At 38.6% G+C, this 21,661-nt stretch overlaps 2 protein-coding genes across 5 annotated transcripts in view; one reads left to right on the top strand and one right to left on the bottom strand.

The window, feature by feature from the left end:
- Window positions 1–5,704, bottom strand: part of mast3b (microtubule associated serine/threonine kinase 3b) — a 35,158-nt gene extending 29,454 nt beyond the window's left edge. For 2 of the 3 annotated variants that reach the window (XM_020612033.1, XM_020612035.1), the window contains exons 1-2: window positions 5,273–5,702; window positions 2,609–2,698 (exon numbers count right to left, since the gene is read on the bottom strand). In XM_020612033.1, the coding sequence (XP_020467689.1) occupies window positions 2,609–2,698; window positions 5,273–5,319 (137 nt within the window). In that variant the 5' untranslated portion in view covers window positions 5,320–5,702. Of the gene's footprint in view, window positions 1–2,608; window positions 2,699–5,272 lie in introns of all 3 variants that reach the window. The other variant, XM_020612034.1, reaches the window with a different exon arrangement.
- Window positions 5,705–11,212: 5,508 nt separating this feature from the next.
- On the top strand, window positions 11,213–17,859 carry LOC109966851 (uncharacterized). 2 transcript variants are annotated; one of them, XR_002275839.1, is made up of 5 exons: window positions 11,213–11,374; window positions 11,941–12,267; window positions 13,455–13,607; window positions 15,470–15,513; window positions 15,599–17,859. XR_002275839.1 is itself a non-coding variant. In XM_020612038.1 (5 exons), exons 1-5 carry the CDS (start codon window positions 11,343–11,345, stop codon window positions 15,746–15,748), a joined length of 744 nt encoding a protein of 247 aa, XP_020467694.1. In that variant the 5' UTR covers window positions 11,213–11,342; the 3' UTR covers window positions 15,749–17,859. The 2 variants fall into 2 exon arrangements, 1 of the variants encoding a protein (XP_020467694.1); XM_020612038.1 differs by having other exon boundaries at window positions 11,213–11,412.
- Window positions 17,860–21,661: the final 3,802 nt, after the last annotated feature.

Raw genomic sequence — 21,661 nt, 5'->3', positions numbered from 1 at the left:
ACTGTATAATAGTATATATAATAAAAAAGGCACAACTGCCTCTACACTTTTTCCTAGAGGTGGGGACAGCCAGATGGATCTGAGGGCTCTGGTAGGGCAGCAGGGATTGAGAAGCTCAGAAAGGCAGCAAGGGGCTAAACCATTCAGAACTTTGAAATGATTTAAAACTAAAAACAAATTCTCAATTGTGAAAGGCTGGAATCAGCTATATGTTTGGCATTTCCGCTTTATAAATGATGTCTTATGATCAAATATTTAAAAACTTATTATAAATACGGCTCATATAAATATGGATCTGATGCTTTTCTCACACAGCAAAACTCAGATTTTGCTCTGGCTGAATACACCCCAAACAATAGTTCTTGAAAAATACTTAAAAGTTTAGCAAAATTGTAGCATTACATATTTACAACATAGGATTCTGTAACATAAAGTTTTTGGTTGTACTGTAAATCTATAGATGCTTCAGTCACAGAAGAATGAAGTTCAGGACCTTTACCACTTTATAAGTTGGGACAATATTTATTGATCAAAAGAGGAAAAGTCAAATAATTAATTGACTGATTTGAAGGCACAACGGGAGAGTTTGCCTTAAAGACAGATGTGACCTTGTCTCAGCTCTGATCACCTCCCATTGGAGAGCAGATCAGGAGCTTACTAAGAGTTGTAGGAGTGAAACTTAGCTACACACACTGACTCCTACGTTGTAGCACGAGTGTTACAAAACTCCTAAAAGCTGGATATAGCCAATGCATTAGAAAAAACTTTTACATCTTGACTATTTATAGGCTATATTAGTTAGATGTGACCACACAGCTGAGTGGTGGAGATGGTCAGTACTGTTATCCCTTGAGGATATGGTGTAAATGCATGTTTATAATGCATGTAAATTCCTCTCTGCATCAATGCACACATTCAGTGTTCAGAATTCATGATTGATGTAGGGAAGTAAGTTACTTGCACACAAATATAAAATTAGATGCAAGAGAATGACTGTGTTTCTGGATAGTGAAACAACACAGAGGGGTCGCCAATGAAAAATGCTGTAAAGAATAACGCCAACAAATGTGCAACCTGCCATATGGTGGCATCAGATTGGCACTTTCTGAAAATTCTGTCGTGTTAATGAATTCATGTTTTTATCGTGTCACACAAGCTTTTGAATTCCCACTAAAATTTGCTCATTTTTCAAAGGAGCAGATAGGGTTCACTGCTGTACAGTGTGCTGCGACAGCCTAGCATTGTTCACACATCCAGAAACATGCTGGATGCAGCCGCCTCTGTTTGCAGTGTTGCCTTCCTTCACAGCACCCAGATCTGTTGCCAAGCAACCCACATAGAGGCAACTAATAAATGATAGGTCTTCACTGGTGAAAAAGAAGTATTATTATACAAAGAAACAACCCGGACTTACTGCATATTTCCTTTTTCCCCAGAGTTGACCTATTTATACTGTATGTCATACTTTTTTGATGTTATACTATGTCATTTATAATTAGAAAACCACTTAGACAAAAACACTTGGTTAGTTGTTATATTTTACAGCTGGGGTTTATAATCAGGGTTAGAAAATGTAGACAGCTTTCTCCAAATGGTTAAAACAAAATAACCTTTTGATGTCATACTGGTCCAAACTATAACGATCTGATCCATAAAGTCATACCACCATAACTATCAATTTTTCATTTTTCTGAATTTGTATCATGCATTTACATTAGGTCCTAAAATAGTTGGCAAAACAAACTTAAGAAGGTCCGTTCAGTAGCTGTTCTGGAGCTTTCGATCATATCAAAGAGTCTTCTTTAGCAGATGGTGTTTACCCTGGTTGTTACAGAACTGTAGACACAACTTTGCGTGACACCATGAACCTTGTGGTGACACTCTTCATCAACTGCTGTTTCAAACATCAAGGATTAGCTTTCAGTCTCAAATAAAGTAATTAAATAATTAAAGAAAATATATTTTGAAGCAGCATCTGTGATTCAGGTGACCAAAGTTGTATCACTTTACTACATTTTTGTGACATGGCAAACAGAATGGCACCCTCCTTGCTTTGCCCCAGGGCACTTAGTGAACATTCACTGGCACTAACCAAATATACCAAGAACAAATAAGGTTAAATCATGAGACTATTTATTGTTACTGTCACTAAATCCCATGAAAATACCAAAATGTATTTATACAACTATTTCAGTCTGTCACTAAATATTTCCTGACTACACCCTAAAGTATCCTAAAACATCTGGGCATTGTAGTTCTTAGCAAATATGATTAAAATCAGAGTAGAAATTGTATTTGTTGGGGTATTTTCAGACGTTCCAGCTGAGTTAATTGCAGCAGCAGGACAATGTATGTGGGACTGAATCAAAATAAACTACAATGCTCATGCTCACAGTAATGAAAAGGCTTGTCACCCAGTGCAACAATGTGGTGCACTATATGCACAGATGAATAAGCTATATCAGGCTTTGGGTACATAGTACTTATTAGGTGGTTCGGTTAAGTGCTGGTTTTGTGGTGAAATGACTCACTGATGTTAGGCCTTTTAAAAAAGCATTTACAATGTTTAGTTCATAGAAACAGTCTGCATGTGACCTAGCTGTCTTACCTCCAGGGATGAAGGGTTTGTAAGGGACTGCAGGGGCTGCAGGGGCTGCATGGGCTCAGGAGGGTTGGGCTCTGGCAAGTGGGTGACAAACTGTAAGGCAAGACATGTTCACATGGGTTAGCAAGCTGATTCAGCACCTTGGCACACCAATATCTGTCAGTCAGCAGCAGAGTTTTGATCAAGGGTCATAGGTTGACGTCGGCCTCTCATTGACTGATATCACTAGCTGATGGTGACAGACGCTCACCGTCTATCTGCAGGTTGATGCTGCTGCCTGTCTATAAGCAATGTTTGTTACAGGGTGTGGGGATACAACTAACTGGCCGATATACAAACTCACCTGTGCTCCTACACCGCAGGGAGTCAGCAGACAGGAAGTTTCCATGTCCAGCACATATTTAGAGAACATGTAATAATGGCTGCAACCTTTCAGAAGCTGCAGGATGATGTCTGTGTTCTATAATTAATCCAACAGGACCATGTCTAAAAATCCTGAAACTGTACTTTTTAAAATGAATTTTGTCTAGCATTTCTTAACATACCATTTTGCATCAAAACATGCATGCTCAACCATCCAAAGGTCTGTTTCTCACTGATGCTGAACCAGCGCATAAAGCTGTTTTCTATTGATTTCCCTGCTCAAATGTAAGGTCTGCTATTGTCTCAGTGCGGCAGACGCTCCTCAGTGCTAAACACAGCATCAGCTACCAAAGCACTAATGAATGTGTTGTCATAGTAATGCAGGGAGGGTGGCAGGAAAAACAACTCCTTGCACAAAGACTTCTCATTCTGTAATGTGTCAGCTCATAATTACAACACAAGCAACATTACATTACACTGTCGCTCCTCTTGACATATTTTTCTTCCGCACCCCTAAACCAAAACCCTCAGTGTTGCTTAAGCGAGTTATCGTCTTTCATTTACATTTACATTTTGTTGCTAATTCATAGACACTCCTATTCAGAGTGTAAAGTGAGTAGAAACTTTGCATTTCTGATTGGCTCACATGTTCAGGTCATCCAGAGACTCTGACATCAAGTGCTGTGGCAACTGTAACCTTTTAATAGCGAGACGGCTGCAGAATTGTCTTTACTGAAAAAATACCTATCATTGCAAGGAATTTATAGCTTTATTAAGAATAATTGACTTGGTCACAGATATTTTAGTCCTATTTTGGTCTTTCAGTGGCATATCATTTTTAATATAGTCCATTACAAAATCACAAAATAAGGATGTAAACCTGGAAATAGGAAACTTGCTTTAGAACATCTATTCTAAAGGTCTTCAAACAAGGCATTTTATCTTATAAGAAGTTTGTTTCTAGCAAGTTGTGTACCTAAACACTTGTAAAAAATAAATACAACCAAAAATGTTATGCCATGCATGTAATTTTTTTACTGCCAGTGATTAAAGAGCCAATCCTGAACCATAAATGCCACAGGTTCGGTTCACACAGATGTGTGTCTGGACGGATGCATCTATCTGAGCTCCTCCCTGTTCAGTCTGAAACCTCCTCTGTATCTCTGTGCGGGAGATGCAGCTAAGTGCCTAAAAATGAAAATGAAGTGACAGCAGTGCATACTCTGCTGAGATGATCCACAGTGGAGGCAGACAGATGGATCAGAGAATGGGGATGTGAGCGGGAGCTCCTACGCCTTATGGATCTGCATCCAGCGGGCAACAGGCAAAACCCCCACCCCTTCCCTCCCTCCCCACAAACAGGTTACATTCACTCTGGAAGAAGAGTGGGCGCACATAAGACCCCAGCCATGTCCTCTGATGGAGACAGGAATCACAGGTTAGCAGTTATAAAGAAATAAAATATCTGTCCTCCCATAAACTGACAGCCATTTCTTGGTGCTGTGAGGGGGTGTATGTGATTCATGCAGGAATTGTGGAGTTAAAAAATTATACAACAGAGCTGGGAAAATAAAAACATCATGAAGACATGATTCACACTGACCACTTACATGCAGCCTACATCTGAAACTAAGTGAAACATTTAGTATGATTAAAGTAAAAGATCTTGAACAGTGATGAAGGGAAAGGAAGAAGTAATCCTGCTATATGAACTGGTTAAAACTTTAGAAAGAAAAGCACCTCTGGCTCCTCCTACATGTTTCCTCTTGTTCCGGTAATTTGGTTTTACAAGTTTAACCTGCCTGGAACTGTGCAAACACAGTTACAGTTCAAGGATGGAAAACTGGATTCATCTAAAATGGCTTAAACATTAACAGGCAGACACGAACACTACCAGTTTTTATAATACTGAGAATAGGTTATGCGTGTTTCATAAGAAATATACAGATAAGGCTCTTGTAAGTTCTTTTAGTCCTCTCTTCAAAGTACTCGAGTAAACTAATAAAGCCTTAAGCAAATGTCATCAACCTGGAAGAAGACATGAGGGACTGTTGGCATTTCCATTGGACTCGGTTGGCTGTTTTGGTCTCAGAGCTTCAGTGGTGGGTTTGTACTATATCCATTATGTTTTTAAAAAAAAGAGTCTGTGTTGACATAGGAGTACCATGGGGCACCATCACGACAACACAGCCACATAAATTCTAGTATCTCAGTCCAATTATATCTTAAAAAGACAACAGTTTCTCATGGCAGCTCGCGGTTTCACGACTGAACCAGGAGCAGAAAATAACAAGCAGAACTTACTCCAGAGTCAGAGAAGGGATCTTCAGTTTATCTCGCCTCGACTTCATACTTGCTCAACTCCAAGCGGCCACTTAGAGAGCAGCCCTCGGTCTCACAACCGGCATCCAGCCGCTCATCGCTGCGGTGGGCGACTAAAAATAACACCTTTAACAGAGTGTCGTTTTCCAGTGGCTTCGGCCGATTCCGAGGGTTTTTCTTGAGGAAAGAAAAACACGCAGTTACATCTAAAAACAAACGAGGCACCCTAGCAGTTTTGCGCGCATTGCTTCTCGTCCGCCTCCCAAGCGCACCCGAGAGCGACTGCCACTAAACCGAGGGAGCGATGGGTCACCGCTAACCTCCATGTGACTTGTGGGAAAGGATGGAGGGAGGAGGGGATCGAGGAACGGGGGAGCCTATTGAAGGGGGTGGCTAAATCAATTTCGGTGGTGGGTGGCAGTCAGCAGAGGTGAGGTTGGGTGAGTTCGGGGGGGGCTACACGGGGCTGAGATGTGATTCACAAACCCGATGATTCCCATTTTCACAAAAAGAAGAAAATCACTCTGAGGTCTGATCAGTTCAGATAGATGCAGAATCTAATCATGTGTCTTTTTCTATGTTTACACTGCCTCCTGTGTAATAACACAATGAATGACGGCTAAATAAAATGTCACCATAGCATCTATACACTCAGTCTTCCTCCTTGTGCACGCTAACAAAATAAAGGCCCGGAGACGTCGACTGGTAAAATGCTGGTCGTGATGAGGCTGGGGAATACCTCAGCTGAAAACCGTGACAGCTTCCGCCTCACTGGGTGCGCTTCTCACTCTCTGCCGCGCGCAGTGCGTGTGTGTACGACTCTGATTAACTCACTGCGATGGAGGAAGCCATTAATTGCACGGACAGTCAATTTCCCCGCTGGGGGGAGGGGGTTACGTAGGCTCCTCGGGCCTGTGCGCGCACGTGTGGACATGCGGTTTACACGTTTTTACATAATGCATTAAAAAGCTGATTTCTCAGGCATGTGTAGGAGTGTGTTCATGTGTTAAGTGTGTGTAGCTATGTGTGTGTGTTTGCAAGTGCATGCTTGAAAGTCTGTTCTATTGCACTTACACTGCATGTGGGTGTGTGGTTTTGTGTGGATCCAGTAGCATAACTGTGCACTCGAAAGTCAATTTATGAGCATCTAATATGGAAGTGTAGCTTATCGACGATAAAAATGTTTGAGAGGACAAACCAGATTTCGAGCACCAAGCCTCCTCAGTCCCAGTCCGTGGCTGCAAGCTCTCGAAATATGATTTGCAAAATGAGTAACGCTGTAAAATCGGTTTGTGAGCTCTCAAACCTCGTGTCATTGCGAGCCTGTGTATTATTGTACTTGCTACACAGTGAGGACTAAAAAAGTATTTATTTATTTATTCATTTGCTACAAAGTGAAGACATTTTTGGAAATTGGGGACATATTGCCCAGTCCTCACTTTCTGAAACAGCTTTTTGAGGATTATGTTTGTTTTTAGGGCTTAGTTTAGAATTAGTCTTAGGTTAGGGTTAAGCATTTACTTCTGATGGTTAAGGTTAGAGTAAGGGTCTAGGGGATGCATTAGATCAATGAGTGTCCTCACAAAGATAGAAGTACAAGTGAGTGTGTGCATGTCAGGGAGGAGAGTGTGTCACTATTTGCACCTCAGCTTAGTTTCTATGGATTGCCTGCATCTCCAGCGGCAACGGGTGACACTACTTCTTCCAGGTTGCTAGGGAGCTGGTAGCTGGTACTGGTTTCCCTGGTTGCTAGGACAGATGCTTGACCCAGTCCAACAGTACTGATCGACTACACACAGAGTTGTCTTTCTCCAGGCTGACTGAAATGACACCGCATATTGTTGGAATGATCAGCTTGTTAAATCCTGAACTTCCCCTAATCTAACTTTTACATTATGCATCATCCATTCTTATTACTTGTGGTAGTAGTAACAGTAGTAGTAGCTTGGTTTAAGTGGGGAGTTTGTTTTTTTTTTTTTTTTTAGCTCTGTTTCAGTATCTACCAACTCCTAAGGAAGCAGATACTTGAGTTGTTTTTTGATGCATGTATTAAACCAAAAACTTTTTATTCTAGATAAAACAATATGATTGTGCCAGTATGTACCCTATTTGTAATTCTAATATGCAGTAGGTGAACAATAAAAAAAAATTAACATTGCTAAGGTATCTATGCCTCCTGGCATCATAAGCCAACTTCTCTGTTAGCTAATTACCCATTTATGTATGTATTATTTTGTTAGTTAATCAGTGTTAGCTAGGGATTGTTTTACTTATAAAGGTGGTGAATAATGCAAACACAAAACATGAGTTTGAGTGCACCGAGGTGCTGCTGTCTGTTAAAGTATAAATGTGTTACTGTTGGGACCCTTTTGTGTCGAATTATACACAACATTATTCAGAGCTGTACTGTTTTTCCACCTTTAAAGTCCAGTCGAGTTACATATTGGAAGCCCTCAGCTGATATTTTGAGAGACAGACTGGTACTTCATTGTACAGCCAACATGAATTCTGAAGCACAGTGTTTCTCAATCACAAGACAAATAATGGGTCAGCAATCCCTGTGTCTGGACACCAACTGTAACCAATAAGCAGTAAAAGAGCATGATGTGTATGGTATCTGTAGTGTTGAATGGTAGGCAGTGAGTGGTGTATGATGATGGTGTTCCCATTTCCAGATGCCTGGTAATTGTTTTGTTAGAGCATCATTTAATATGAGCCTTGCTTTCTCTGTTACCATGGCAATAAGGGCTTTCCTGCTCTCCCCTGCCTGCCAGCCAGCCTGTGTGCCTCCTCCCATCTCTGCTGTGTGAGATGAAGCTTAGCTAAACATTCTTTCAACAAACGTCTCTCAGCAAATGGCAGCCGATATAGATTTCGGGCTAAATTTGTTTAAATCCACCAACAGTGAACTGGAGTGTTTTTAACTTTACATCATATTTTGTTTTGTCTTCTCTGCTGCATGTTAAAATAAAGAGTATGTTGTGTTACAAACTCCAGAGAACAATGTAAATGGTTGAAAGGACTTATTAACATGTCTTTCCACAAATATTTAGCACAAGGAATTCTGGATAACAAAAACCTGAGAAACTTGAGGCGGGACATTGTCGCTGCATCCAAAAATCTGCCCAGTGTCTTCCATGATTTAATTAACTTGCAAGAAAATAAAACATAGTTGCACCAGAATATAACAGCAAGATTAATGGCTGATGAAATGGACTTGCACAAAAATCCATGTCTATAAACTGAGCAGCACAGGAGAAAACATTTACTACAATAATAAAACTAAAGGAATAAAAATAAAATATTGTATTTATGTTGCCGAATAACAGAAACCAAAAACTGTTGCACAACAGGAGATGCACAAAGGAAATCATTTCAGTAAGTTGTGATGCAGGAAGTGAAATAGCATCACAGGGTGAGTGAGTGGTACAGTAGTAATGTGGTGCACGTTTCTGCATGAGTCTGTGAATGTGAGAGAAACAAGGAGGCACGTGATCACGTGTCTGAGGCTTTGCAAGTGAATTACATCATATAATTCAATCCACTAGATGGCACAGAAATACAGCTTTCACACAAGTAGTGAATATGATGTATGAGCGGCAGAACCTGCTCTTTTTGCTCACAAGCATTCATGTACTGTGTGATGGATGAAATGTGATGCCATCTGTAGCAGTACAGGATAGCAAATACACAGATATAATACATTGTGACTTGCAGCTGAATCATTATAAGGCAGTTATCTGTTAAAACCAAGTGTATTGCTCTTACTACTGCCTTAACTTTGATACTTTCTTCAGTGTAATAATAGTTTGTGTCATGACTCATTGGTTTGGAGTTTTCTTTTTCTATATGTTCCCTGCATTTAATAAACAACCACTGTTTTGTGATCTGCTCTCGTTGATGTCATTTCTATGTTAAGCTCCCACAAACACAAACCAAAGATTTCCTGTGGATGTTACATCACTTGAAAAACGTTCCCCCTGCAAACCATTAGAAGGCTTTTATTGTGAAGCAGCCACAGGAAATGACCACATTTGTTAGAGTTTAACTGTCAACTGCTAACTTGTTATTTGATGAAAAACCAGTGTACACAGTAAGATACGTATTTTGGACATTTTTTGTGTCTGGCAGAGTTATACATTTCTTAGCATGGTAATGGTTAAAAATCAGTAGTCACACAGTGAAGAGCTGCAGACAAATGGCACTTACACAACACCTTACATGCAGAAAACACAGATATCTTAGCTGTTTAGAAATTTAGCAACAGAGACAACACAAAGGAATCATTACTTAACAGTTTTTACAATAATCTTTTTTGGGGGTATAATTTAAAAAAATCAGTGTAGAGAAGAATATTTCCTTTTCATTCTTTCTGAAAGACAAACTATAATGCAACGTTCAGATTTACAAATACAAACATTTGTTATTTAAGTTGTGGATTTCATTTCAAAACACATTCAGCTGATTAAAGAATTTGCCCAAGTCCTCCAACATGGCTCACAGCGACAGAAGCTGCATCACATCACTTAAATGGTTGTGGGCCTTACAGCTGAGTCATTAGTTTTAGTGTTTTAAATCACGTGGTCTTCCTCTACGCCAAGTCACACTGAGTTTACGGTGCTGATACCAATGAAAGGCAGAGAGTAGGAGCTGCAAGGAAATTACCAACTCCATCAACCACAAAAACCAAGCATCCAGTCAACAAACTCCCCCCATGGTACAGTGACAGTGTTTTGTCTTAAAATCAGTGAGTTCAAAGCCCCCAACTTCCTCTGCTGTGGTGAAGGTGTTGCTGTGTATATGTGAGAATGTGGGATTGATTTTTTTTTTTTTACCAGTAATGCTATTAGAATAGCAATATCTGAAGTTCATAGTAACAGTCTCATCTTTGGGCAAAAAAAAAAAAAAAAATTCAATTAAATGTAGAAATCAATGTAGATTTTAAAAATACATTTTGCAACATTTAAAACTTTCTGCATTTTAACAAACCTTTCTTTTTTAGTAATTTACAAAGTAAGTTGTCCACTAAAGCAACACTCATTTAAAACAACACAAAACAGTAAACGAGAACATACGCTCACTGGCCACTTTATTAGGTCCACCTGTACAATTGTATGCATTTCAATGCAACATTTCCGCCTTAACATCAAGGACTCCGCTTGAGTGACACAGTGGATAAAGATTGACAGGAAGAAGACAATACGAAGAACTAAAATGTGCATTAAAACCGTTACCATTTCATGGGGTTTCAATTAAAAACTGTTCAACATAAGTGGAGCATTGTTTCTTGAAATAGAAACTGCTGTTGAATTCACTGAAGGTAGTTTTCTAATGTCTTTTTAAGTTAAATGTTAAAAGTTACTTGTCTCAAGTTTGAGCAACACTTCTAAAAGTCTGTTCACTCTGCAGGAGTGAGACTGAGATCGCTATCATGAAAAACCCCAGCAAACGAAAGGAAGCAATGTATAGTATGTCTAAGAATAGAGAAATATGAGGGGGTTTTATTTTGTATTTCAAATGAACTGCCAAAACAGGACTGTATAACTGTAAACTATGGCTTATTGGTTAAAGAACAGTTTCACCTCACCAGTTTGTATTTAAGACAAAAAACTATTTACGAGGTCTGCAGAAATTCAAATTGAACTAAATTAAAATTAAATCCCAAGTCCACTACATGGTGAGCTTTGAGACTGGGACATTTTTATATATTCTCCTCAAAAGAGGAAAGAAACTAACTTGTTTTTTTCTGAATTTATCGTCATCATGTGAGTGACAGCCTTTTCAGCTGAGTTCCTCACAGTCTGCACCACATGTCCATGAGCTTTTTTGAAGTCTTCCGTTGCAGGAGGTGCTTGTGTTGCTGTAGGTGGATATATCGGTGTTGGTGCAAGTTCCTGTCTGCAGTTTCCTCCTGTTTGACACATAAACTGGTGGTTGATTAGAAAAGCAAAACTAAAAAATTCAACTACTAAGGCAGCTCATAAAAAAATCCGTAAGCTACGAGACTTAAGGGCCATCTCTCCAGGCCTGCAAGCAACTCGACTCTTCTATCATGACTGACAACATCATCACAAAGCCCCTCGGGTTAGTTCTGATTATCACAGCTCACATGGTATTTAATGGTAAGCTGTCTTCTTCATGATTGATGTTTTACTCAGAGGTTTTATGGGTTTTCACTTGCTAGGGGTTAATGTTTACTGCTTTTTTTAATCTTAATGTTTTGTATTTCTTCTTTATTCCTTTAGAATCATATTGCCTGTTTTAAAAACATATGGTATCATTCCGTTAATGACACCTCTGCTTCCCCAGTATAATAATTTAATTCCAAAGTGATTGCATTTTCACTACAGATAGCAGAGAAAAAATAAACAAGCAATAGCTAAACCTAGTGGTGGCTGTCTTATTAGCCAGTTTTCATTTACCATTAACGTTTCTCTGTGGCAGACAGTGCAGCAGCAGGTGCAATGAAGTGCTGTAGAGCCCACAGATCAACAAATCAGAAAGAAGTTACTGAAACCTGGGCAGAAATGCAATCTCAGAGAGCAGTATCCACCCAGCTCGAGTGCAGTTGTGGCTTTTAAGCCATGAGTTATGTTTTGCTTTTTTATTGCATCCTCCCACTTATGCACATCTCTTTTGTCTTGATACAGGCCCCAGCCAAGCAAAGGTCACTGGGATCCTCGGCAGAAACATTACCCTTCAATTTACATTTAATGACACTGATATTCATAATCACAGCAAATTTGCAATTTATATAACAGGGGAGAAAAAGATTGATCAATATTCAGGGGGCAAACCTGGCCCAGGAGGGGGGATTTTTAGTATTTTCCCTAAAAATGCTTCCGTATTTTACCACATTACAAATCTTACACGAAATCAAAGTGAAACATATTGGGCCACTTTGTTTGTGGGCTCGGGACTCAGGGAAAGTAATACAGTGGAGCTGATCGTCCTCGAGGAAAACACAAGCAGCACAGGTAAGGTCAGAATGTGATTATAGGTTACGCTTTTAGCAAATAAGACCAATATAGTGACACTGTACAATGATCAGCCATAACATTATGACCATTTGCCTAATACTGAGTACACAGGAGTCAGTATGACAGTTGGTGGTGCTCGTGTCATTCTGCAGCTCACTGTGCATTTTCTGTGAATCTGTTTGCTTCCATAGTTCTACTGTTAGGAAGAGCGCAAATATGTCGACCATTCAGTGAAAAACTTGTGTAAAAGGAGTGAAACTGTAGTCGTGAGGACGAGTTAGAGAGAATTATTTAGACAAATTCAGCAGCCTCCCTGAAAGGTGTGATATCACTACTGATTGTTTCTCTTCATAGACACACAGTATGGTATTTCTCATTTTCAACCATTTTAACAAAAATTCAAACAAATTTAAATTTTCTGAAAAATTCAAATGGAATTTAAAAGTTTCATCTACAGTAGATCAACCTCATCATCAATGAGCCTTGGGTGCTGGTTCACCGTTTGTCCTTCCTCAGACCACTGTTGGTAGGTACTGACCACTGCATACCAGGAACACCCAACAAGTCCTGCAGTGTGGGAGATGCTCTGACCTAGTTGTCAGCCATAACAGTTTGGCCCTTGGCAAAGCCACTCACTAGAAAAAAAGTCAGAGTATCACCACAGTCATTAGGATACATCCTCTATATCTGAGCCTGATTTTAAAGGCAGTCTATCCAGGAGTATTTCTCTCTGTCCAAAAGTGGCAACCAACTGACAGGCGCATGTTGCCGTCCATGCTGCTAGGATGAATGAAACCTACTGAAGAAAGGGAAGTCTGAAAATAAGGCTTTGCTAGTTTGTCCTTTTTGTTGACAGCAAGAAACATATGGCAAAATAATTACTTTGAACTGCTACACATTTACTTTTGCTATACTGCTATACATTTACTGTACTATGTGTTCTTGTCAGTGCTAGTGAAAGTCACCTCTATCTACTGTTAAAGTTGGTCAAATGGTCAATTAGACAAGTGATGATACTATATTGTATTAGCTAAATCAAAAGCTACAAGTACACAAAACATTTTCCATTAAATTTGGTTAAATTAGTTACTGGCATGACACAACTTGTTACTGACATGGAAAAACTATCATTTTTTGCCGAGACACGAGTATGTATTTAAATGTTTTCCTTTTAACTCCCACAGTTCCTCCGATGCCAGCTAACATCACAATAATCAAAGACAGTGGAAGTTCCAGTTTCTTATCCTATCAGCTCGTCACGGTCCTTGTGGTTTTACCTGTAGTGCTACTTGCTGCAGTCCTTCCCTGGTCGATCTGGTGTCTCGTGAGAACCAAAGGTTGGGAAACTTACTTTACAAAAGTAATCTCCTTGTTTGTGTTTGTTTTATTTGTCTGCCATAATCGATCATTTGGGAATTTAAGCCTATTTTCATGCTGTAATCAGTCTGCACAAAAGACAGAAGTGTCAGCTGATTTTTTAAATAAAAAATATAGTGTCATTGTTTGACATGATATATCAGCATGTCAGGAAAATGAAAGGTTGAATACATGCTACTACTGGGACTGCTTTGAACTCAAATGGAATTAAAAGTCCCTATTTATGGCTGAAGTGAGTAGTATAGTCTCCATTTTCAAGTGAACAAAGTGATGATCAGAAGAATTATTGTTTTTCTGTGGAAAAAATGTGCAGTTGTGTGGTTAGATGCTGAAAATGCAAACCAGATTGCAGTTTCACATCCTTTTTATACATCTGATGATTCATTGCTTTAGAAAAGAAACCAGCCTTCAGTGCATGCAAATGTAAATGTATCACTGAGGGATGGCCGGAAAAAAACAACAACAAAGTATTTGTTCAGTATTATGAGTACACTTCAGAGACAACCCTCTCTGGCCTACTTTGAGTAGGAACACTGACACTGAAATATTTTGGCAGCCCCCATGGCCTCAGAAACCACATTTGACAATTTCCCCTGTGTGTGTACAAATGCAGGTTTTTGCTGACTGTGTTCCTGTATCATATCACGCTAACCTGGTCCAACTGTTGTCCACAGACAGTGCAGCTCAAACAGGGCATTCAGCAAACTCAGAAATGGTGGAGATAACCTGTGCTTTTCTGAATCATGTAGCTTGTTTACACATGATTCACAGATGATTAGAACATCACTTACTCTTTATAAGCTTGTACAAGTGTTGTGTTTGTGTATGAAAGTAACAGAAAATTAATGACATCAAACTTACTAACTATAATAGAATTAATACATTTCACTTCAATAAAACTTGATTTTGACCACTTAAACAGGCTTAATTTGCTAATCCTCACTATAATTCAACACAAAATTGACAGCTGTTAGATATAAAGTTGAATACCCTTCTCACAATCATCATTCATTAAGAAAACATCTGGAAGGAGGAGGTGATTAGCCTAGCTTAGCATAAAGACTGAAGCAGGAAGAAACTGGCCTTGCTCTGTCCGAAGTTCAAACTTTTGCATACCAGCACCTCTAAAACTCACCAATGAACAACTTATAATTTGCTTGTGTAATTCATACAAAAACATAAATGAAAACAAACAAAAAAAAAAAAAACAATTTGTGGTTTTATTGGAAGTTAAGTGTTGCTGGTCTCTTAAGTGTTTTCCTCATTTTGCAGTCCCATAGACATTTCCTTTTTCATTTTGTTTTGTCAGTCATTTTGACAGAAGGTCTAAATACTACAATATACATGAGCCCCACAGTGGTGGAAGAAGTACTCATTATTTACTTAAGTAACATTCAAAATGTTACATACTCAGCTCAACTCAACTTGACTCAGCTTTATTTGTATAGCATTCTTTTCTAGCCTAATAGCAACCCAAGGTGCTTTACATACAGCGCAAGCAAAAACTTTACTTACAGTAAGTGAAAGTACACAAGTATTAGCATGAAAAATACTTAAAGTACCCAAAGTGAAAGTGCTCATTATACACAATAGTACATTGCACATTATTGTATATCGTATTATTGGATTATTATTATTGATGCATTAGTGTATTCATCACATTTAATGTCACAGCTGTTGTTGAGCAAAGTTTACTACCTTTTACTGCCTTTGAAGTACTCCTGGGTAGCTTTAAAATTGCCCAAAGAGCAATATCTTACATCTTAAAGTGATTATGTGGTGTGACTGACTTAATATCTCACCTGTTTCCCTTCTTATACAGATGAACAACACCAACCACAGCAAAACTCTAATCCAACAGTACAGGTGAGAATGCTGTCATCACCTTTCACTTTTAAAGAGGCAGAAGTCAATAGGCCCTAATGCTCAGCTTGACTAAATGTCTTTGCAGGAAACATTTGAGGATATGCCTCCACCCTCACTGGTCTACAGCGTCCTGGACTTCCCCAGAAGACCCCCAGTAGTGTTGGATATTAATCCAAATGATACAGAATATGCTGCTGTCAGCTACCTCTCAGAAAAGAGACTGACGCAAAACTGAATGAAAACCTGCTGGGGTTGCTTGATTTGAGTAAAGGTTTGCAAGGTGACTTGTATACTGTATATATAACCTAAAATAGGTTTCCCATATGTTTTTGTAATGCAATTCTGAACTCTCCCAACCTGTATATGACTTGCTATAAATTACATACAAAGGAGTTTTCAGGGGGAACAAAACTTAAGATTTGATGTCAGAATCAATGCTCTGCATTGGTTGTAACTATGTAGGTGTCAGTTTGATTCTGGTGGTCGTGAGATTGAGAGAGTTCCTGTGGCAAACCACAAGCCAACACACATAATGACTTGACCGCTATCTTCTAAATAGGAAGTTGAAATCATTAGCAATAATTATACTTGTGACATTTTAAGATAGTGACATGTGTCAAAAGACATTTTACAATCTTGGGCCACTTTAATAATTAGGTACCTAGCTAATTAGTTAGATTAGCTGAACGATCTAGAACACAGAATTAGTTTGCAAGACTGTACAGGTCATTAAAAATAATAACTGCTGATAAAGCCCACTGTTCCCTACAGAAAACAACTGCTCTTAATTGAAATTGACAGTTTGGAACTATTTGAAGCTACACGAGGCCCGTGACTTGCTGCCACTTTTGATCTCTCAGTGCCACAACTCTTGTATCTTAATGGGTCTGATTTTGAGACAATGCCACCTACACCTTCCTGATGCTTTAAATATTCTCTCAGCACCTAATGTATATTGATACCCCACTGAAAATAGTCCCTAATCATGCACTGTTTATTCCTGTTTGAGTAACATTTGCTAAAAACAAAGGTGTTTAGGAAAATTACTGGGCCTTTTGTTAAAATAAAACCATGTATTTCTTCATTTTTTTGTTATCAAATATGATCTGAGTTGAGTGTCGCAGGCAGGGTGTAATTACAAAAATGTACCGAGAGATGGACTTTATTGGCATTTATTGATAACAAAAACACTTGAATATCCCAAGCCTTTTTCTTAAAACCACAGTAAAGCACAACTATGCGTAGTTAGCACTGATTCTAAATTTATAACGACCCCTATGAGGATGTGGAAGGATGTCATTTTTTTTTTATTTGGACAACGGTGGTGACCTTTGCTGTAGTTATATCTATGACTTGTTTATTAATAATGCTATCTTTGGCGTGTGGAGGTGTAGCATGTTTACCTGCTGCCTTTGGTTTGAAATCATCATTGCGTTTGTTACAGTTCTGCCTCATCACCTTTCCTTAATTTTTATCACTGTTTAAATATACAAAAATAAGGACCATGAGTGAGATGAAACAGGAAAATGATGAAACTCCATTTGTAGATGATCTGTTACCAGGTCAACAGTGCTGTACATTCACAGGTCACATAGGTATTAATTTTATTCACTGACAGTTTGAAACAATCACACCAGTTTACACACGCAACAACTATCTGACACTATCTCATAGCCATTTTCCACTGCATGGCTTCTAAAGTTCTCTTTTGAGGGGTGCTTACTGATGTTTTGATAAATTTTGCAGACAAAGTATCACTAGTTATAATTACCATGTGTTGTTACAGTATGTATTAAAACATATTATGTGGAGTTAAACCCACACAAGCTAAGTGTTAATAGCAAACAAGCAGGCTGATCATTCATCCTGGATGTTGCTTGCTACTCAGGAAGGAAAATAACCAGTAAAGTCAGTGGTTTTTAAAATAGGTGACCACAGTGACTTGCGGGCTGAAGAAATCTTCTGTGCTCTGAAAATCTCATTGGTAAAACAGTAAAAGTAAATTCTGAAATCAACCAAGGTACCAGGTTTCTTGTATAGCTAGGTGGTATCATTTCACATACTACTGAATGGTTCTTCCTGAAATGCACAAGTTGTTTTAGTGAATGTCAAAATAATACATTTTATTCTTTGCAGTGTAAATAATGTATTTTGTTCATCCCTGTCTAGAATCTATGTCTCATGTACTGTAAGTAACAGAAAAGGCTTTTTGTCTTGTTGACAGTGGTGCCTATTTGAGGCAGTACAAGCAATGACATAAAATGCACTGTACATTTCACTTATTATAAAAAAAGTTAAACACAGCTGTATGTTCAGGGTGTAACTCATCACTCATGTCATACATAAAATAGCCTGCTGCTGATTTCACTTCTGCCTTTGTCATGTGTGATTCCTGTTCTTCTTTATTTTTTCATGTAGTAGATTTTAGTGAAAGACCCCAGGTTTTATGTATCGCTAACACATCTTACAAAGCCTTCATCATGCAGCACTGAACCACCACACTTAAAGGGTCACACAGCTAATTTTTGTGCTTCTGTGAGTCTGGCTCAGGTAACTCACTTACACTATGACCCCAACATTTGTTTTCGGTGTAGCCTATGTGGTGTTAGCTCTCTGATGCTCTATGCAGGGTGCCAGGTGTAGATGCTAGCTCAGCATATAACACAGTGACAACTATATTTGTATACTGCAAAGGCTGTATAATAATAATTTTTAATTTTGCTTAGAGTCCCCAAAAAAGGCTGAAGACCTTGATGCAGTGTGGCTTATGGTCACTTGCATGAGTTGATCTGTTCTTTTTTTTTACAAAGGTATCAACCTATACTGGTGAAAAAGTCAGTCAGTTTCATTTCATGGTAAAAGTGGATGAAGCAGCCTACATAAGGAAAAAGAATCGTGCTGATTAAATGAGTGGCCAGACATTTTCTGTCATGGCCCAGACACATATATGAGAGTTTTTCGTCCCCTGAAAAGGAATCAATTTTCTTGTTTTGTTTCCACTGTCTGATGACTATAGAAAATATTCAATTCGGCATTTTATATGATCAGCAATAAGGCCACATTACACAAGAAATTACACACACAGTTGGATTATCAAGGCCCCAGACTTTCAGTGTGTGGTGGCTGTATTCAGTGTAAAATATTTTGGTAAAATATACAACTGATGCGCAGTATAAACTGAAAAGATTGTTTATTATCTTCATATTATGTTTATCTGATGCATATTGCTCAACACATTTCTATTTAATCTAACTGCCATAACCAAAATGACACAGAGCATATATGTACCAGGTAGAAATACTGCAGTGTTTCTGCAGCTCAAGGCAAAACACAATAAAGCTGTCAGTCTGCTGGATGCTCTGAATTAAAGGTGCAGCTCATTTTGCCCTGATCTGGCCTTGATCGTAAAGAGTTCCCATAGAGGAAGACAGTAATGCAACCCCTTTGAAAAATCAGATAGTATGGTTGGTTCACTAGCAAGGACCAAGCTCTTAGAGAAGGTTTAGAGAATGTTTATTGAGTGACTCAGGACAGGAGAATGAGAGAGGTTTTACTGTCAGAATAGTGACAGTGGTGTGGCTTGGGAAAAAATCACAACTGCTCCTGTGCCATATGTTCCAATAATCACTTTTGTCTGATAAGGCTTTTCCAACACAATATCTCCTACTTAACTGAAACAACCATTTATGTGCACAGAAGTTTCAGGTTTCCACATCACACTGAAAATTTGATGTTATCAGCATGTGTAGGAGGGAAGGCGTCAAGTCGGATGTGAATGATGTGATGTATCACTCAAGTGAGCTGTTGCTGCCTCCCACCTTTTTAGGGTAAAGATGGACTTCACTATTTTTTGTTTGTGTGAATGTTTGCTGCTGTTTGGTACCTGTTGCAATGTCACAAGCAAATAATGTGTTTGCACTTTGCACACCATAACACCCACCCCTATTGTAGCGAGGTTTCTCATAAACAAACCAAACCTCACTTTTTCATAACTGCGCTGCTGGGCGGTTGCATCTTCTAACCTACAGTAGCAACATTTAAATGATGACTGGAGACAAAGACAAACAATTCATGTGATGACAATATCCAACTTTTATTAACAGTAAGATGTCACTATATATGTCAATGTTAATATTTTATTTAAACATAATGTGTTTTCTAACCCTAAAAGTCTCCAAATTGCAGGTCTACTGCATTAACAGGAAGGCTGAAATATACAGTATGTGGTTCTCTTGCAATGAGCACAAACAAGAGACAATCAGTTCCTGACACTATGCACCATTTGTTGTGTTCTCCACCATTCTATCTTGCAGCAGTCCTCAGCATATTTCCACCTTTTACAATCCCCTGGGGCTCATTTATAACCACTGCATACGCACAAAATCAGACTTAAAACATGCACACGCCACTTCCCTTGTAAATAATTAAGATTTATAAATCAAACTTGATGCAAGAATTTGTGCACCTGTCAGTGCTGTAGTTCTCGAATCCAAGACTTGGACTCAAGTCAGGCTCCAGGCCCAGTTTTCAGGGCTGGTGACTCAACTTCAACTTGAGCATTAATGATGCAGACCTGGACTCGGACTTGAACACTGACTACATTCAGACTCAGGTGTTGGAAACTTGGACGATGACTTTTTTTTCTTTTCTATTCCTCTTTTGTAATAGGCCATAATAATTTGGCATAAGATACTAATACTAAAACCTGTTCACCTGCACTATGCTGTATCTGGCACACCTCCACTGAAGCGTGCACTTTGCCGTTCCATAAATGATTTTTATGTATCAAATTGTTGATCAGTATAGTGAAGACTTCACCCACCGCCATCCCAACTGGCTCCTAATGTGGACTTTGTCGTGCTGTGCACTACAACAATTATCTTCCTCCCTCGCTCGTGTCATAATTATTACAATTGCTAGAGGTCACGTAACAATAACACATAACTAACTGTTGGTTGTAATAAAATGCTGGCATAAGTGACAAATGGACCTATTTGTTACAGTAGAACAGTCGTGTCTCTTTGTAGATGTTTTTTTTTCACTTTGTGGTAGGTTCACATCCCTTTGTAGATGTTTAGTCTCCTTGCAGTTATTTATTCTGTTTGTGATTATTTCCCCCTTTGTTTTGCATCTGATTTTGGTTATTGTGTGTCTTTAATTGAGCTCTATGATTTTCAAACAAGAAATATTCAGTGGTAAGAATTTATTTTATTCTGCAAGAAGACAAAATGTTTTCAGCCATCTGGCCTTCATCAGTGTCCAAAAACATTAAAATGATTTTGTCTTCTCACAGAATAAAGTAAGTTTTTCCTATTGAGAGCAATCCTACTTTCACATTTACTGGATACTATTATCGGGATAAAGCATCAGTTCTTCTTGTGCACGGTGGAATCTCCACACAAAAAAGAAATATTACTAACCACTTCATGTAGATGTTCTGGCCAGTGGGCCCTCTGGATTTATGCCCAGTAGGTCCATTTGGTAATTTGTCCATGTGTCCACTGCAGCATTTTCCAAGTATGTTCTTAGCTGTAACCCCTTTAAAGAAAGTAACATCTACTAAGAATTTTTTGAGGCATGCAGAGGTGAAAGTATCCAATATTAAACTCCAAAGCAACAATATAATATTATCATTGTTATTATTACTCCTATATTATCATATACTGTAAGTCATTGTTACATTCATCACACTATTACTATTACTATTACAATTACTATTACTACTATAGATGTAAGATATATTAATAGTAAGACATTAACGTTAACGTTAAGACAAAAACACATTCTGGGTTGAAACCTGAGTGTTATTTAAATGACCCCTATGTATGCATAACCCTAATAATCAGATAACAGCAGTGCTGTAGGTGTGAGGTTAACGCTGATGTCCTGTTTTCCACTTGACATCAGCAGAAAGAGCAGCAAGTGCTGCACCGAATCTAAAAATGGAAAGGTTTCAACAGTCAACAAGGGAAACATATGTAGCTTGGTCAGAGCCAGCTTTCCCCTGATTGTTACTAAATGTTCTTATTTTCACTTCATATATTGCTCACATGAACACTTGATGTGTGGAAGTAATCCATCACAGTAATGTCAATAGTAACTGGGACACAAACTGCAGTAAACTGCAGTGTATTTCCAGAAGCACAGC

Source organism: Monopterus albus, unplaced genomic scaffold (genome assembly GCF_001952655.1).
Source record: "Monopterus albus unplaced genomic scaffold, M_albus_1.0 scaffold120.1, whole genome shotgun sequence".
Classification (NCBI taxonomy): domain Eukaryota; kingdom Metazoa; phylum Chordata; class Actinopteri; order Synbranchiformes; family Synbranchidae; genus Monopterus; species Monopterus albus.
This window is presented reverse-complemented; position numbering and strand designations above follow the sequence as displayed.